Genomic DNA, 18,954 nt, shown 5'->3' with positions numbered 1-18,954 from the left:
AGTGGTAGCTAAACAATACTGTAGCTTATGTTACTTACAGGTGCATTAGTAGATCGGCAGAGAAGCTATCATCACACTTTAGAACTAGAATAGTCACGCATAGTTTTTTATTATTTATTATTTGTTAGCACGGTTTCAAAAGAGCCCCCTCCAGCGAACTCAGGTTGTGGAATAATCTTCATGTCAAGGTTTTCCTTAGAGACTACCACATAGGACTTTTCAAAAAGGATGTATTAAGGTTTTTTTAAGGATTGGCAACGTGCGTAACATTTTTGGTGTTACAAGAGTCCATAAACTACGGTAATCCCGTTATCATTAGACGGGTTGTATGCTGGTTAGCTACTTAAAGAAATATTTTTATTTAATAAACTTAGATTCAAGCATTTTTACAAACTCTTATTAAAAAAATAGTAGATTAATATATATAGTGCGCCATCTGTTTTTGTTTTTAACTTTTACTGTCTAGGAAAAATTCATAACCCAAGGAATAAAACACTTTAAACAAATATGTACCTATTAGTTTTATTCTGAGAAGAACAATAATAATAATATCATGATTCAAACTTTATTTCTCATTAATCTTTTTTCGGTCCTCTATATGGATGTCGTTTACTGTAAAAAAAAAAAAAACTTATATACTTATTTACTACGCTTTTGACATGAAAACGTATTTTTGTTTTATATAATATTTTTTATAACTATCGTAACATTACCACAAATAATGTAATACTATACATACTACCAATTGTTTAATACTTAATTCAATTAATATTTATACATGCCTAATTATGGCAAAAAATTTTGACTTATACCTAATGTTAACATTTTTATACACGAGGTTTTTTTTTAATAAATATTCATTCATTTATACTTTCATTTAATATTTTTGGATTATAATTTTTAACAAGGAACATAATCGTGTAATAATTTCATATTTTTACCCATCACACCAGCCATTAACTATTTATTGCTGAATATAAGCCTCTTCTTTGGGAGGATTTGCCAGTAGATGCCACGCTTGGCAGGCGAGTAACATTATATTCTAATGTATTATTTTATTATTATACTTACGCTGGAATAGTTAGAGTGTATATTCCAAATTTAGTATTCACGTCTTCTAAGCGGAATATTCCTTCAACATATTCCTTGTCCGCTGGCACGGCAGGCGTTTCAAAAACAAGATTCATTATATAGTCCTCGACACAACTGAAAAACAATTCTAAGTGTTGATTTGTTTATTTTATTAAAATAGCAACATTGACATTACGGCCATGGATGCTTATGTGGTGCTTTGATATTACTGAAATGCCATATAATTATAATATACGATTATAAACACGACGATAAATTTTAAATGTTTAGTTGAGTTTAAATGTATTGAAAAATAAGATTCTTAGCAAGTATCTCTATCTTTGACACAATGGACAAAATTTACCTCTTTTGCTTCTAGCAACATTGAAATGACGTTTATTGTTTTGCATAATAGTTGTTGGCAGTATTGGAGGAACCAACTACCAAAAGAAAAATGCGATGTAAATTTTAAAATTTGAAAACCAGTATGATACTTATTCATAAAACATTTTTAGTTAGTGTTTCGATATTTTTCTTATAAAATGAAGAGGCCGATGTTGGGCAATCTTTTTTCATTTCGGATGTTTGAAAATACATTGATTGCTTCAAGATTTTTGTGTTGTAGTATATTTTTCTTTTTTTTATCTTTTTGTCTTGCAAAAGAAAGCAAAATCTTTTACTTTTCTAATTATCCTATATATATATATATATATATATATATATATATATATATATATATATATATATATATATATATATATATATATATATATATATATATATATATATATATATATATATATATATAGAAAAAAAAATCCAGATGGAATTGTTTTAAATAATGTGTTCCTTTTAAAGTGTTATCAATAAATCTTTCATAAACTTTAAACTTACTAAGCACAAGGCTGATATGGAACGAGTTTCTCAATCTTGTTGGGTCGTAAGGTCTCCACGTAGGGATCGGCAACCAACTTGGCAGTTGGAGGCGGCGCTGAACCTTTGCGAGCTTTGGGTGTAGGGGCGGGAGGCTGTTTTATTTTTAAAAAGTACACTAGTAGTAATATTAATTTATCCACAACAGGAAAGGCAAAAGAACTAAGACATACAGTTTGATTTTTAGTAGAAAGTTTGTATTTCCAAATTTTAACAAAGCAATTTTTCCATATTTTCTTCTTTAAAAAGTATAGTTTTTTTTTTATAAATAACCAAGAGAATGATAATAGCATTTTCTATTTATCCCATGAAAAGTTCAATTTAAAATTTCAGACAGATTAATCAGATGTAAATTTTTTTTTTATTTGGTCCAGATTCGCGTACGACCCACTTAAGAAGTGGTAAGAATCACCTATGAGTATGTGCAGTATTATAGACATTACAGAATACATGGTGAAGCCATGCGTTACTATTGCTCAGGGTCAAGATTATATTTCACCTTCAAACCGAAATACAACTATGCAAGCTTGTCGTTGTAAATTCTTTGTAAATGAATTTGTCACGATGGACCTATTATACTTCACTGCTCTGTCACCAGCATATACCAATACCGCAGGTCGAGTTGCCATTCTAGTTTATTTGATAAAAAATCTACAGTCGAACATCTCTTCCTTTTTTGAAGTCGGTTAAAAATGGTACTACTTTATGTACAAGGATGCAAAATAGATCTTTGTTGAAGACTTACTTTCACAGCACCATAAACCACTTCAATGAGACCCTTAACTTCGGTCTCTAGGATTCTGAGGAATTTTGGTACGTTCCACTTCGTTACCTCTTTGTGGTTACCGAGAAGAGATAGTAAGGGTGTGACGTCACATTTTGCTAGTCTGAAAACATTAACCCAGCCTTAGAATCTAGTAAAGAAACCAACATCTTGTATATATATATATATATATATATATATATATATATATATATATATATATATATATATATATATATATATATATATATATATATATATATATATATATATATACGCTGACATAGAGGCAGAATGTATATGGGAAATGTAAACCTCTTATATCTAAAATTTACCTACATTCTAGTAAAATAAAATAATTTTATATCAGTTCTAAACCTATTTAGAAAATTAAATTTTTTATCTGTATTATATTATACTTACAGATTGGTACCATAGAAATTTTATTAAAATTGATTAGTTTAGTTTTTATATGAAAATAACTATATATTATATTATTATTTACCAAAGAGACACTTTGTACAAAAGTCGATTACTTGGGTACCTCTGTCCCATTCGTGTTTCTATCGTGAAGCAGTTGTGTTTGCATGGCTGTGTTTCAGTTTGAAGGGTGGGATATGGCGTGAATGTACAGGGTACAGAGGAATAACACCTGAGTCCTCAGGAATGGCAACGCATGGGGGTATCATGGGCGAAACAGTGTACTCTGTTATGTCCATGGTCATGTCTATAGGCGACGGTTACCACTTTCCATCAAGTGGGCCGTCAGCTTGTTTGCCATTCTAAGTCGTATAAAAAAATATATTATTCTTTTTGATATATGCTTTTATGAACCTGCTTCTCTATTCGCTTTAATAATATATACAGATGACGTAACAAACATTGATTTCTATCGTTCTCCAGCCATGCAAAGATATTTTTCAATTACATACAATCGGTACTCAATTTACCTGACAAGATCATCAATTCCTCTAAGCACTTTCACGATTGTCGCTTCCGCTGAGCTGTTTAGTTCTTGCATATGCTGTGTTCGCTTACGCTTCGCCTCTAGTTCCGCCTTCAAACTCGCTATACTCTTGTCCTGCTTCTCTCCGCGAGCTTCGTTAATGTCTCGTTGGTCCACTGAAAAATAGTTAATACGATGTTCAACGAGCTTTTTAAAATCATCTGCGAGGGGAAGTGAAGGGTTTACTAGCAATATTAGCAACCACTTTACTAGTAGTATTATTTTTATTTATTTATTCATTAGTACATATATGTGCACATGATTTATAGCTAAAAGCATTCTCTCCCAGTCAACCATAGCAAAGTGTCAGAATACTCTTTTTTTATACAACTTAGAATGGCAAACAAGTTGTCGGCCCACCTGATGGAAAGTGGTAACCGTCGCCTATAGACAGAAGCAGTACCATGGACATAACAGAGTATACTGTTTCGCCCATGATACCCCCCATGCGTTGCCATTCCTGAGGACTCAGATGTTATTCCTCTGTACCCAGTAAATTCACGCCATATCCCACTCTTCAAACCTAAACACAGCCATGCAAACACTACTGCTTCACGGTTGAAACACGAATGAGACAGAGGTACCCAAGCAATCGACTTATGTACAAAGTCTCCCTCTGGTAACTCGAATGCGGTACTAGTAATTATTGATATACATACATAATAAAATTACATATATAAACGAATAAATATCTATAATTAATAATATTCCCTGGCAAGTTCATCCACACGTGATTGTCCTGAAAATCGTCGTGGTTGATTTCTGCTGAATTCATCATGATGCCTGACTGACTTCATCCTCACCTATCATCTCTTAGTGATAATACAAACAGCGCATCTTTAAATTTAGGCCTTCTCAAATAATATCAGTAATTGATATTAGAAACAGCCCAAGCATTGGGATTTTCAAATCACGCCTGAAGAATTATTATCTCTCACAATGCTGATGTACGTACTTATTATATGTATTTGTGTATTATATACAATAAAATCTATCTATTTATATGTATTTACTTATATATAATTTTATTTATTTATTTATACCTATCGGTCTTTTCAATTGTAAACATATTTATTTATTTTTACTATAACATTTAAGTCGATTGGATTACACATGTATGGAACTGTCAGTTTTCTCATATTGGGTTTGCTGGAAGAAATCTCTATTGGAGATAAGCTCGCCTTTGTGCACTATTATGTTTGTTTTTACATTTCAATAACCTTTTGTATACAATAAAAAATAAAGAAAGAAAGAATTGATTGTTTAGTTTAGTTCCGTTCAGTTTTCATTGTCAAGGATCTATACTAAACTATGGCAAGCACAGTTCTCTTATTAGCTCACGTGTATATAAAAGGGAGGAGGCATTGTCCAACCCAGAATTCTTTGGTGCCCACTGAAGGATCGAGAGCTGGATATAAGAGTAAGGTTGTCTGGAAAAGATTGCTTAGGGATAAGACCTTCTTTTGTATCACTTCTCATTAAAATTAACTGTATATATTATTTTATAAATAAAAGTATGCATTGCGCCTTCTTTTAAAGGGCCAGGTCACCCTTGGAAAACATCACAAATTTGATCAAAATTCTATTTACATATTGTCTGTCGTAACTGCTCAAGTTCCCGTCTTATTATAATAGACTCCTGCAACACTTCGCACAGCAGTACAAACGTCGAGAAGTTCTCGATCTCGGATATTCTGAAATGGTTTACTATTGTCGCAACTCGCTCCGTGCCTGCGTACTCCTGTGGACACAGAAACACCCATTAAATATAAACATACGTGACCTTAAAATGGAGGAAAAGGGATATTTCACAAAATCTTATTAATAGATAAATACTCTTTATTGTTTCCTCCATAATATTACAATAGTAAACATATTATAAATACAAACAATTACAAGAAAATATTACACTAAGAAAACGACGGGCGGTCTCATCGCTAAGAGCGATCTTTTCCAGACAAACTTTGGATGGAGAAAAGTTATTATAAGCAGTTTGACTGGAGGCATGAAACTCTGTTCGTATTTTAAATACACATAGAGATGTGCATACGTGCAATAATGTGAATATATAGATAGATATTGATTACTAATTAGAAATGAAGAAAAAAATATCAATGTTTTTAATTATTAATTTTATACGTAAAACGTACTTTAAGAAGAGAGGGAGGAGAGGGAGGGGTGGAACACTCCATCGCAAAATATGCAATTAAAAACTTACGTAATTATGGATTTCCTTTCCACTTTTCACTATTATTACCAGAAGTTTTGGTTTGAAGGGTGGGATATGCCGTGAATTTACAGGGTACATGGGAGGTATCATAAGTGAAACAGTATACTCTGTTATGTCCATAATACTGCTCATGTTGGCGAGGGTTACCACTTTTTATCAGGTGGGCCGTCCGTTAGTTTGCCATTCTAAGTTGCATAAAAAAAAAAACAAATATACTTACAAATATATCTTCAAGCAAAGAGTCATGTCTAGCGATCTCTTGCTCGCACCGCTGGATCTCTTCTTGCTGTCTAATCTCCTCTTTTTCGTCAGCCTCACATATCCGCCGGGAGCCTTTGATTCGTAAGAACTCTTCCAGTTTTGCCAGATGATTCAGATCTCCCTCGTAAGATTGCATTTCCTTGAATATTAAACACGTTTTTAATCTTCGTTTTTAGTTTCTCTCACAGCAGTGATAGCTCAAGAACAATGGATACCCCTCGATTGTGGTCCGAGATTCATAAGATCGAATCTCAGATTTAAACTTGCATGCTTTTTTAAATACGTATTTGGATTATTAGAATTTATTGTCACTTCGTGCTTTAGAGGGGATGTAATGCCGTTGTCTGGTAAATCAGGTAAAACGAAACTTGGAAATTGGCTTGAAAACTCTTAAAACCAGAAGGTGCCACTTAACACGAATTCCTACTCGTGATAGATGATTGATGTTACTCCTGGAGTAGTCTATTTTAATGCCAGAACTCTTATGGGGTAAGAATATAGAATTGAGTATTAAAATTGACAGATATGACATTATTTTTATTTGGTAAGTAAAGGTATTTAAATAAGTAAATAAATAAGTACTTACTTACTTGTTTATTTTAATACTCGACTTTTAATACTCGATTCTATATTCTTACCCCATAAGGGATCTGGCATTTAGATAGACCACTACAGAAGTAACATTAGTCACCTATCACGAGTAGGAATTCGTGTTAAGTACCTTTTTATTTACTTAAATAAAAAGGTAAATAATAAGTAAGTAACAAATAAGTAAGTAAATAAATAAGCAAGTAAATAAGTAAGTAAAATGGCTAACAGATATATCTCTGTTTAGCTGAAAAAGCCCCTTCCATTTCAAAGCCTCTAGTTTCCTGCAGCACTCGTCTCTGTTTCCAAACGCAACGGCCGCAATCTCAAATATGTCCATCAAGTACTCCTTGCCTTTTACTAGCTTTCCGATGGTGCGGTTCCATTGGATGTTGAAGTCGTTTCTATGGAAAATACCAGAAGGTGATTTTACATAAAAGCTGATTAAAAAAATGGTAAAATTGGAAATATTCTGAAATTATCTAAAGTAGATATGATTACAAAAGCGCGTTTCTTCTTAAGTCATACTCTCAATTTCCATCAGGTGGGGTAAAACCAAGCGTGAAACTTTGATCCAATAAAAAAAAGATTAAAGTACTGTCAATTGAGAACTACAAAAAGAACCAGAGGGAGACTTTGTACAAAAGTCGATTGTTTGGGTACCTCTGTCACATTCGTGTTTCAACCGTGAAGCAGTTGTGTTTGCATGGCTGTGTTTCGGTTTGAAGGGTGGGACATGGCGTGAATTTACTGGGTACAGAGGAATAACACCTGAGTCCTTAGGAATAGCAACGCATGGGGTTATCATAGGCGAAACAGTATACTCTGTTATGTCCATGGTACTGCTCATGTCTATAGGCGACGGTTACCACTTTCCATCAGGTGGGCCGTCAGCTTGTTTGCCATTCTAAGTTGTATAAAAAAAAAACCTTTTTTTTTAATCGGTTGAAAATAATATAACAAAAAAACTGATAAAAAAAACCTTTCAACAAGTAGCCGATGTATCTCTTCGCGAACCTTCTTATTGTCTGCATTAACGACGCAAAAACGCTTGGTGGCTAGATCCAGACGGTTTTCCATGCGACGGAGGCAATTGTTTGCGTTTTCTATCATTGTCAATTCCTATAAATATTTTTTTTTTTTACAACTAATCCATGAGAGTTGTAAAAGAGGGTTGTTTCACCGACAAGCAGCTTGATAGCGCATGCTGTGTTCCAATTTGTAGAGCATAGGAAATGGCAAGAAAATTCTGGGTTACCGAAGATCTTTCTGTCACAAGTGACGGCGAAGTGCAAAAATGCATTGATGCATGATTGGCACAGCCATTTGGTTATTAGGTACATGTATTATTTATATATATTATATGCACTTTTAGCACAGTGGTAACTGCTAGTAACCATTGGAATGACGCAAAAGTTTTGATTATATATAGCGATATGTATATATTTTAGTTGCAAAATCTTTATATTGGTCCAATAACGAATACGTTTCCAATATTATTTTTTGGACAGACTTTTAATATATTCAAATATATGTAGATATCCAACCGATATGAGCGCTATCGAAATGAGCCATGACCTTTTTTCGGTCATCGATGTCTAGAAAACCCAATATATAGATATCGGATCAGTATCCATATTACCCATGTCTAGTATTTAGAGCATAGAAAGATACATACATCCGCTTCAGTGGGTACTTTCTTCAGCAATTCGACCAGTTGTTTCTGCGCTAGGTAATTCAGGCAGTCCAGTTCTGCTTGTTGAGCTCGCTCGTCTCTCAGCTCTGACTCCAAGTGTTCATACTCCATAATAGAGTTCCGCATACCAATCTTCACTTGGTTGTCTCTTATAGCGTGCTGACCTTTTCTTGCGAGCTGATGGTGAATAACAGAAATGAAGAAAATGTTTTACTAATAACGAAAATTATTTAACGTTAAATGAATGTAAAAGCAAAAAAATAATTTAATGAACAGTAACATGGACAACGCTGATTATACTGTGTCGCCCATGATAGTTTGCTGATATCCAATAGTAGTAGAAATAAGAGAAATCGATTAATTGATTGGATATTTTGATTCGTTACTAATTTCATTATCAATATAATAAATTCTTAATAATAATAATTAATATCAACTATACGTGGTTTTAATTTAAAATGAACTGTAAGGTATCCTAACATTAATGCAGAGCAGCGTCTCCCGGAGCTCGTGTGCCAGAATGCTCAGCTGCTTCTCTTGCGGGGCCAGTTGCGGGACGCCACCGGCGCGTTTCTCCACGCTGCACATTGGTGCCAATTTTTGAAACTGGATTAAGCAAAATTTCCAAGTATATACTTACCATCGTCACGTCATTATGATGTACTCGTAAGTAGAGAAACCCTAGAGCTTTTTTGAGCAAGTCTTTTGTTGATAAGCCATTAACTGTCCACTGCTGAACGGAGCCTCCCCTGTAAGACATTTTGCCAATAGTTGCCACGCTTTGCAGGGAGGTTGGCAACTGCAGTTTGGCTTATGGTGGACGCTGCTGCCCATCCCTCGACCATTATGTACCTTTAATCCCCTCTTACGACACTAATGGGAAAGGAAGGGCTTATTCTATGCCGGGACCTGCACGGCTAAAAGTTTTTTACATCCTTATTAATATTATAAACGTGAAAGTGAGTTTGTTTGATTTGTCTCAGTCAGCAAAAATATTCTTGTCACACGGACGAAGGCGCGTGTAAAAGCTAATATTTAAATACCTCTCAAGTTTCCTTCGTAATTCATCTAATGCACATAAGTTATCTAATAGGGGGATCGAGGCAGGCCTATTTAAGCCAAAGATTTTGGATTTAATACCTAATTCCCATCTGAAATCTATGTCTAAGATTTGAAAAAATATAATATCATTAAATAATATCAAAATTGAGCACATACTCGTAATTGGTACTATACATGCTATGGTATTATATGATAGTAGAAGCCATGTTCTTTTTTTTATAGGTGATAATGAAATAGTAACCCCACCCGCGCTATCGGTATACACCAGTGGGGCACCAGTGAAGGATGATAGACGAGGATGAAACAGGTCAGTTAGCCCATCGTGACGAATTCCACGAGAATTGTTCACGATGGTTTCCAGGGGGAACCATGCGGAGGTTGACCTGATATATTGCTAGCAATAGGGCTATTAAACTCCATTGCTAACAATCCCTTCCCCCCAGTAGAAGCCATGTAGGTTCCAGCAGAGCCGTGTAGGTCCCGGCATAGAATAGACTACCCTTTCCTTACCCGTGGGACTCGTACAAGGCTACTAAAGGAGCTTTAGGAGGAGGAGGAGAACATCAACAAAGCCTAACTGCGGTTGCCAAACTTTTATTTATTTATTTCTTTATGCAACTTAGAATGGCAAACAAGCTGACGGCCCACCTGTTTGAAAGTGGTAACCGTCGCCTATAGACATGAGCAGTACCATGGACAGAGTATATTTGCCAAGCGTGTCAACTACTGGCAAAACCCCCCATATATTCAGTAATGGTATATTTTCTTTTATAACGCTCCCCCGTAGGATTGAAGCATGGTCCCGGATATTAAGTTCCAGGTTTTTTTATCTGATTTTATGTCCTTCCATTTTTTCCCTCACTCTTTACTGCCATTTTTCCTTTCATTCCTCACATTCATTCCATTTTTCCATTTATTATGTCTATTTTGTTGGTTATTTCAAGAATCCGTCAGTTTGTTCTCAGTTTGAATTGGTTCCAGTTATCGAAGAACCACAGTCCCTCGGCATAGTGTTATATTTGTTTTTTTTTATACCACTGAGGTGGTAAACAAGCATACGACCCACCTGATGGTAAGCGGTTACCGTAGCCTATGAACGCTTGCAATTAGTGGTATTACGCACGCGTTGCCGACCCTAAAGAAACCTCTGTTTTACGGTACTGTTCACATCCTCGCATACGAATCAATTTATGTTTCTAAAATCTCAGATAAATAAGTCCCTATACTGTCATTCTGTTCTTTATTTAAATTGCGTGATATCTTTATTTCCCAAAGTAATGGTATATTAAATGCTGATACGAGGGGGGAAGGGATTGTTAGTAATGGAGACTGAGAATCCCATTGCTAGCAATATACCCAACCAGGTGGACCTCCTCGCGGTCCCCCCTGGAAACTATCATGGTTAATTCTTGATGAATTCATCATGATGGGCTAACTGGCCTGTTTTCATTCTCATCTATCACCATTCACTGGTGCTCCGCCAGCGTATCCCTTTAGCGCAGGCGGGGTTACCATACAATTTTCACCCATCAAAAAAAAATGCTGATACGATGATGATGAATGGGTTTATTCTTATTAAAACGTACCGTTCGTTGTACATTGTTGAGTTCAGCTTCAGGATCAGTTGTTTTTTGTTCCACCTGGGTCGGCATTTTGGGTAACTCTCACCTCACCTCTCAGTAAATCAATGTCAATAAAAAGCAAAATGCTTAAACGCTAAATAAAAAATCAACTCCTATAAAACACTGACAGATGTGCCATGTTTTATTTTTTAAATATTTTTAAATTTTATTCTAATATATTTTATTTAGAGACTTTTCTTTTAAATTTGTATTTTTTTTTTTTAAATTGCTTCGCCTTGATACCTAGTTCTTTCAGTCATTTAGTGACATTTACCGAGAGAGCCAGGGGTTTTTAATACTTCAATAGTAACAATATATACACTCGTATTCTCACGACAGTTATTCCTGATGGATATTATCATTGTTTATATATATGTATATATATATATATATATATATATATATATATACATATATATAGTGTGTATATATGTATATCATATGTACATGATATTATAATTCAAGATTTTGTTGAAAAATATAAAAAATAATAAAATTAAATACTAAAATTAATAAAATTCAATCGTAGCAAGCAAAACTAGTTAATTCCTGATGAATTCATCATAATGGGCTAACTGGCCTGTTTTCATTCTCATCTATCACCCTTCACTGGTGCTCCGCTAGCGTATCTCGTTAGCGCAGGCGAAGTTACCATACCATTTTCACCCATAAAAAAACATGATGGGTTATTAAATAAAATTCTATATAAAATTCCTGTTTTTATTTATTAATTCCACAAACAAATTATAATAAAGTAAGTAAGTACTAGTCATGTAGGTCTTATTTTAAATTACAATAATTGAAGTACTTATGAGAAGTGCTTATATTAAGTACAGGTGCATTCGACAATGCAATAGTATTATATTTGTTAATAATTAAAATGTTAATAAGTATGTGCTTAATTTGAATCTATTGTGTAGCAGAGAATAATATAAAAATTAATTTATCTTTTAGAGATAATATACAGTATATATATATATATATATATATATATATATATATATATATATATATATATATATATATATATATATATATATATATATACATATACACACATATATATACATATATATATAGTATATATTATAGGTACAATATCTATATATTGGCCTAATTAAAGATATGTCACATATCGGTCGTCCAAAATATAATATTGAAATGAAGCACCCGATTTAAATTAATGGAAATATTCGTCTAGTAAAGGCGATATTGAAATGGGCGATGACGTTATTTCCACCGCCAATTACGAGATGAATCTTATATATAGATATCGACGCGGTACGGATATTACCCATGTCTATTATCTTTATGATTAGGTAGACAATGAATGCAAAATTTAAAATACACATTTTAATGTAACTCAACAATTTTTTTCATAGTAAAAAAGAACCTATTTTAATATGTTAGTAAGTAAATTATTGAATAATAAAAGTGTAAGCAATTTAAAAATATTTTCATTTGAAATATAAACAGTAATTGTCTCTAAAGTCTGCCACAAAATAGATTCAATATCATATAACAGAGAAATTAATGGAATGACTAAGAAATTATACTAGCCATAATTTTTGTGCTTAAAAAAAAAATTAATTCATCACAATACATTGCTACAATATAGATTTATTTACGAAAAAAAACATAGTATTCCAATTGTCGATATTTACATAATTTTATGGACCAAAAAAACTCAACAGTAGCATTAAAATTAGATGTGCCTACTTTAAAATCAATAAAATAATCGCCTGCATACACTGAGATTAGATACAGTAAGATACGAGTTCTTTTTATGCAATTTACAATCATAAAATGACAAACAAGCTGACGGCCCACCTGACGGAAAGTGGTAACCGTCGCCTATAGACATGAGCAGTACCATGGACATAACAGAGTATACTGTTTCGCCCATGATACACACCATGCGTTGCCATTTCTGAGAACTCAGGTGTTATTCCTCTGTACCCTGTAAATTCCTGAGTATATGTAAGAGCCGTCACACATTGCAACTGCACTGCAACTGTTTTGAGAGAGCAATTAGATCATAAAACTTCGAGTCTTCAATACTAACAACTATCCAACAGTGGATTTAGTATTGAAGGCTATAAATTGTCCCTTTTTGTTTTTAGTATATTTGGGACAAATGTTCCATTTCTTTAGTAGTATGCTCCCTTAAAAGTAGGAATGGGTAATATAAAGCAATATATATATATATATATATATATATATATATATATATATATATATATATATATATATATACATTGTTTTATAGTCGAGTGAAAATCGCAGCTGATTTATAATACCGCTTGTACGTGCTTTGCGTTTGTAGGCGCTATTAATAATATAAAAATTAAAAATAATCACGTAGAAATGACTGGGAAATAAATGCATTGCTAAGTTTCGTAAGTAGACATTGCGTTTTAATGCAAGAACATTCGAATTAATTTCGATTAGTTTTAGTACCATCCTTTACGGCCGCTCATGACTAAGGGTCCCGGATGGCACCGAAACTAGCTGAACATTCTCGGTTAAAATATATGTAAGTCAATTTATGTATTTTAACATTAAAATGCATTGTTGTTGCTTTAAAAAAGCCCAAGAGCGTTGGACGATTTGATTCGTTTGATAGCTATTTATTTAAACCAGTTATTTACATGAAAATGAACTGTTTTAATGATAAATATTTAGAAAATTCAAGCATTACCTATTTTATATCAGATCTACGCGGTTTATTTTCAATTTACATTTTTTTAAAAGACCAAAGACATATTTAGCAAATTTTTTTTTCAAAGATCTAAGTTAACTACGTTACATTGATACTTCAGCAGGCACGAAACTGCATATTTGCAAAATCTAATTAGGTAGATAGTTACCTATCTATTAAAATAATGAAATTAAGTATTTATCTATAACTTTGTGTTAAAACGTAAAGCACTATATGTATTGTACTTTAAATTGTCTTCACTTTAAAATTATATATTTTTTTTAATTAAGTAATTTACTATTTACTGTGTGGGTACTCTATTTATTTTTAATCTATATTCGTTATGAAATTTACATCCTAACAATCGAGTGATTTAGAAACATTTGTTTTTTTATCATAAATATAATATTATATACTTTATAGTAAAACTATACATATAATGCGTAATTATATTTCGTTTTATACAAATTAAAATGAACATTTAAATGATTAGGGATTTATACCCTATTTTGAAAAATTCTTAAAACACCAAAGAGTAGAAATACAAAAATGTAGGATTAATACTTTTTATATTTCAATAATTAGTTCAGTCTTAATAATAAATTAATAAAAAATATTTAAATGTCCTCTAAGCCTATCGTAATGAAATAACGGAATCTATTTTATGTGTTATTACTAAAACTAAGATTTGTCTGTGCCACTATTTTTAATATGTCTTGGGATCTGATCAGAATATCTATCGCAACTTCATATCACCGCTATAGTGTATCCAATATGTTTACGAGAGCGTACTGGATTATTTTTACGCAATATAGGGCAAAAGAATTGTTTCACTATTACGCAGGGTACGTGTTAGCTCAAACAGTGTCTTGGAGGCAATTGCCGGTAAAGTGGACTGTCCCATCCTAAAATATTGGCTGGAACAGGTTATCAACGTAAGATAGTGTCTTGGAGATAATTGCCGGTAAAATGGACTGTCCCATCCTAAAATATTGGCTGGAACAGGATATCAACGTAAGATGGAGATAATTGCCGGTAAAATGGACTATCCCATCCTAAAATATTGGCTGGAACAGGTTATCAACGTAAGATAGTGTCTTGGGGCAATTGCCGGTAAAATGGACTGTCCCATCCTAAAATATTGGCTGGAACAGGTTATCAACGTAAGTAGGGTCTTGGAGATAATTGCCAGTATAATGGACTGTCCCATCCTAAAATATTGGCTGGAACGGGATATCAACGTAACATAGTGTCTTGGAGACAATTGCCGGTAAAATGGACTGTCCTATCCTAAAATATTGGCTGGAACAGGATATCAACGTAAGATAATGTCTTGGAGACAATTTCCGGAAAAATGGACTGTCCCATCCTAAAATATTGGGTAAGACAGGTTATAAATATAAGAATGTTATGACCGCTGGTTTACTAACACAGGTTAAGTAAATTATAACTAACAAAATGGACCTTATGTTGTCTGAATAAATATTATTATTAATACATAAGTCATTATAACTAAGTTAAGTGATGACTATGACGAGTCCTTACCATTTTCGGTCACGCCGATCGTTTTGACTCCGCTATTATTATTTAATTGTTTGCTGTTATTGGCTTTAGAATGGCAAACAAGCTGACGGCCCACCTGATGGAAAGTGATAACTGTCGCCTATAGACATGAGCAGTACCATGGACATAACAGAGTATACTGTTTCGCCCATAATACCCCCCATGCGTTGCCATTCCTGAGGACTCAGGTGTTATTCCTCTGTACCTAGTAAATTCACGCCATATCCCAGCCTTCAAACCGAAACACAACCATGCAAGCACAACTGCTTCACGGTTGAAACACGAATGGGACAGAGGTACCCAAGCAATCGACTTTTGTACAAAGTCTCCCTCTGGATATGGCTCGTACGCACTAGTTCGATTGTACGTCTGTCAGATGTTTGCAATATTTTAAAATTACGAAATTTGTTATATTTATGTTATATTATAATAAGTTTGAAAATTACGAAAGATCAATTTTGATCAGATCCCATAACTAACACGATCAATAAAAATTGCCAATTTCCATATTATGGGTTTATAGCAGTGTGATAGAAATGTCTTATTTATAACACGTTGGGCAAACGAGCATGAGGCATGCAACACTGGAGAAATTACAGGTTTGCTGTCGGCCTTTTAAAAAGGAATATGCCGTTAAAGGTTACGATGTCGTTTTGGTAATTCTATGGAAAGATTATCTTTCCACGTAAAATGCTATTTTGTTTTTCAGATTTTATTGTTTTAATTATAAGGCTGCCCTTTACAACTTGCTATATATATGTTAATGGTACATTTTTTAATTAATAATCAATCAATATTATTTCGACATGGCAACACTTTAGCGTCTGTATGAACATTTTTAATCTGTTGTAAGTAACTAAGCTATCTCTTTCTCTTTCTAATTTATTTTAAACTTTTTTTAAAATTTTTTTTTAGTTTGCTTTAATAGAAATTGTCAATTTTAATTGATCATGCACTTTCAGACCGTTCATAACTTCAACTCGACGAAGTGAGACAACGTTGGTATTATCTGTCAATTATTAAAAATAATTTAGTATTTTTTTTAATATTTCAAACTGATCATTTAAAAAGCGATTTGCTAACGAATTAAAATGTTAATCATAGAATATGTTGCATATAAAGTTACCATTAAGATCTTTGTATCTAGTTTATTTATTTATTTGCTTAATATTTTGCTTTGGAATTTTTCAAATACATTTCTGCCGTTAAAACCAAAATTTTCAATGTCAGCTTAATAAGAACATTATTGGATCAGTAATGTTTTAATTTACTTGTTGAGAACTTTTTATGTTTTTTTTTCAAGCTAACAAACAAGCATACGGTCCGTCTGATGGTAAACGGGGTTACCGTAGCCTATACATATGTATGCATGTAACACCAGGGATGTCACACACGCATTGCTGACCTTTAAGAAACCTTTATACGCCCTTTTTGAAGAACCCTATGCTGTAGTCACTAGGGAAAGTCTCGGAAGGAAGATCATTCCATGACCTTTACGCGGGAGGAAACTCCTCTGAAACTGTACTGTTAATCAATTAGAAACATTAAAAATTGTTAAATTATTTTTGAATCTACATTCTGTCTACGTCAAAATCTGTCTACGACAGATAAATGCAATGTTGCCACACTTGGGTGAGCTAAAGTTTTAAACGCCCTCAACTCGAGTGCTACATATACCTAGTTGCATTGCCCACAAAGGTGGGTACATCAAAACATTATACGCAATACAAATTTAAAGCTACTATCTCATAATTACACTTCGATATTTAAAATAGACAAGTTAAGACCGCATTATGTTTTATTTTATAAAACAAGTTTGAATTCAAGGCAAAGGAATCTCCTACAAATATCCAACCAGGCTGGTTTTATTGATTGAATTCAATTTATTTTTCTTGATTGTTCTTTAAAAAAAGACTACGATGGAATATCTATATATACGTAGGTTATTTTATGCTTAAATCACCTTTCAAGTTATTTTGTCTTATAATTTTTGTAAAAACAAATGCTGTCTTTATCTATTGGTATACGATAAAAAGAGAAGGCAACACGCATCGCCATTTTGTGTTACGTTTTGTATATTCTGAGGTATAAATAATTGTGATGAGGCACTCGTTGCATTTATTCTGCAATGCAATTCAAAGGCACTTATTAAATTAAGGCCAGGTACACAATTAAGGCACAGTACAAATTTTATTATAATTAAATATTGCAAAAGAATATGAATTCACTATTGCTAAATATAGGTATATTATACTAATTATATATTATACAATTGAAGCAGATCATGTATATGTCGCATGTACATATCAACTGTAAATAATATGGCTATTTCAAATATGTATTAACTTATTAATTTTTTATAACTAACTTTTTAGTGCACCAACATATTCACTTAAAGTGAATTTAAGTAAGATATTACATAATCTCTTCACTTAGTACAAAATGTGTTATATACAGGTTAAAAAGCAATGGATAGGTTAGTTCATGGAGACGGTCCTTAACAAAATGGCAGTCGGAATAGTGAAACAAAATGGCGGAATGACTATGATTTTAAAATTCGAAAGTCGTTTAAACTTCGTGTCGTATTGTCTTTAAAATAGATAATTACGGACATATAAAGATGTTGGTCCTCTTGGTATTATGTTTTGTCCGTTCATAAAATTTCATTCTGTTGTACCAAATCCGCCTTAACCAATCCAATGTTTGTCTTTAACATCTAAAAAAGTTGACTGTTCTATTTTCAAACAATGTCCATTCTATTTACCAATGTGATCTATATTTAAAAATCGAACGTTCGTGTCCTTTTTACAGTGACTCCTATAATAAACTCAAAGAAATATTAATAGTAAAACGCAAAGTAACTAATAATGTACTAATAATTAAACTAGCTATCACTGCAAATGTGTAAACATCACACGGTTTATAAAATAAAATAAGAATATAGCCTAAAATTGCCGCTGTGTTAAAAGCGTCCGTATGTAAAATCAAGATGGCGGACGCGGCGACCGTTGTGTAATTCTTTTTTTGAAAAATTAAAAACAAAGTGAACGCAGCGGAGGATATGAGTGGATAGTAATTTTTTAATATTAAAAAGTAAACGGTTGATATGGTATTTTTGTCTATGGCTTCATAGAGTAGGCGCACCAAGAGTTGGGTACAGCAGATCACCGCTGAAAAAATCCGAGGATCCGAGAGGTTCTGGTGGGGGCTGGCTGCTCGGGAAATTTCCTCCGCTTCTCCTGTGTGGTAAGCTTGTGCTTCATTTGCTCGTCGATCAGCTCTTGCATGTCCATCTGGAATATGTTCAAACATGATTTTAAGCCAGTCTGATTGTAAGCGGTCACTGTAGTCTATGAATGCATGTAACACTAGAAGTGTCAAGTTGCCGACTCTGAAGAAACCTAAATACACTCTTTTTTTAAGAACTATATACCGTAAGGCAAATCTCGGCAGGGAGC

General features: G+C 33.2%; 2 protein-coding genes across 2 annotated transcripts in view; both read right to left on the bottom strand.

Annotated features, from left to right (window-relative positions):
- Positions 1-315: 315 nt before the first annotated feature.
- Positions 316-11,512, bottom strand: LOC113515144 (uncharacterized). Its single transcript, XM_026899301.3, has 12 exons — positions 11,197-11,512; positions 9,029-9,154; positions 8,531-8,725; positions 7,835-7,974; positions 7,082-7,256; positions 6,224-6,403; positions 5,364-5,514; positions 3,718-3,889; positions 2,750-2,891; positions 1,966-2,099; positions 1,072-1,206; positions 316-612 (listed from the first exon to the last, which is right to left on the bottom strand). Exons 1-12 carry the CDS (start codon positions 11,260-11,262, stop codon positions 576-578), a joined length of 1,653 nt encoding a protein of 550 aa, XP_026755102.2. The 5' UTR covers positions 11,263-11,512; the 3' UTR covers positions 316-575.
- A 739-nt stretch (positions 11,513-12,251) lies between these two features.
- The window catches only part of LOC113515232 (bicaudal D-related protein homolog), a 151,249-nt gene continuing 144,546 nt past the window's right edge, over positions 12,252-18,954 (bottom strand). Inside the window, exon 9 of the mRNA XM_052896133.1 lies at positions 12,252-18,789. Within this exon, the coding sequence (XP_052752093.1) occupies positions 18,661-18,789 (129 nt within the window). The 3' untranslated portion in view covers positions 12,252-18,660. The remainder of the gene's footprint in view (positions 18,790-18,954) is intronic.

The sequence above is a fragment of the Galleria mellonella genome, unplaced genomic scaffold (assembly GCF_026898425.1).
Source record: "Galleria mellonella isolate WM207_F2 unplaced genomic scaffold, CSIRO_AGI_GalMel_v1 utg312, whole genome shotgun sequence".
Taxonomy (NCBI): Eukaryota; Metazoa; Arthropoda; class Insecta; order Lepidoptera; family Pyralidae; genus Galleria; species Galleria mellonella.
This window is presented reverse-complemented; position numbering and strand designations above follow the sequence as displayed.

Coding starts and splice junctions, on each gene's coding strand:
- LOC113515144 (XM_026899301.3), bottom strand. CDS start 11,262: ATGCCGACCCAGGTGGAACAAAAAACAACTGATCCTGAAGCTGAACTC. Junction 8,726..9,028: donor AGACGCTGCTCTGCATTAAT/GTTAGGATACCT, acceptor ATTCACCATCAG/CTCGCAAGAAAAGGTCAGCA. Junction 1,207..1,965: donor CCATATCAGCCTTGTGCTTA/GTAAGTTTAAAG, acceptor ATTGTTTTTCAG/TTGTGTCGAGGACTATATAA.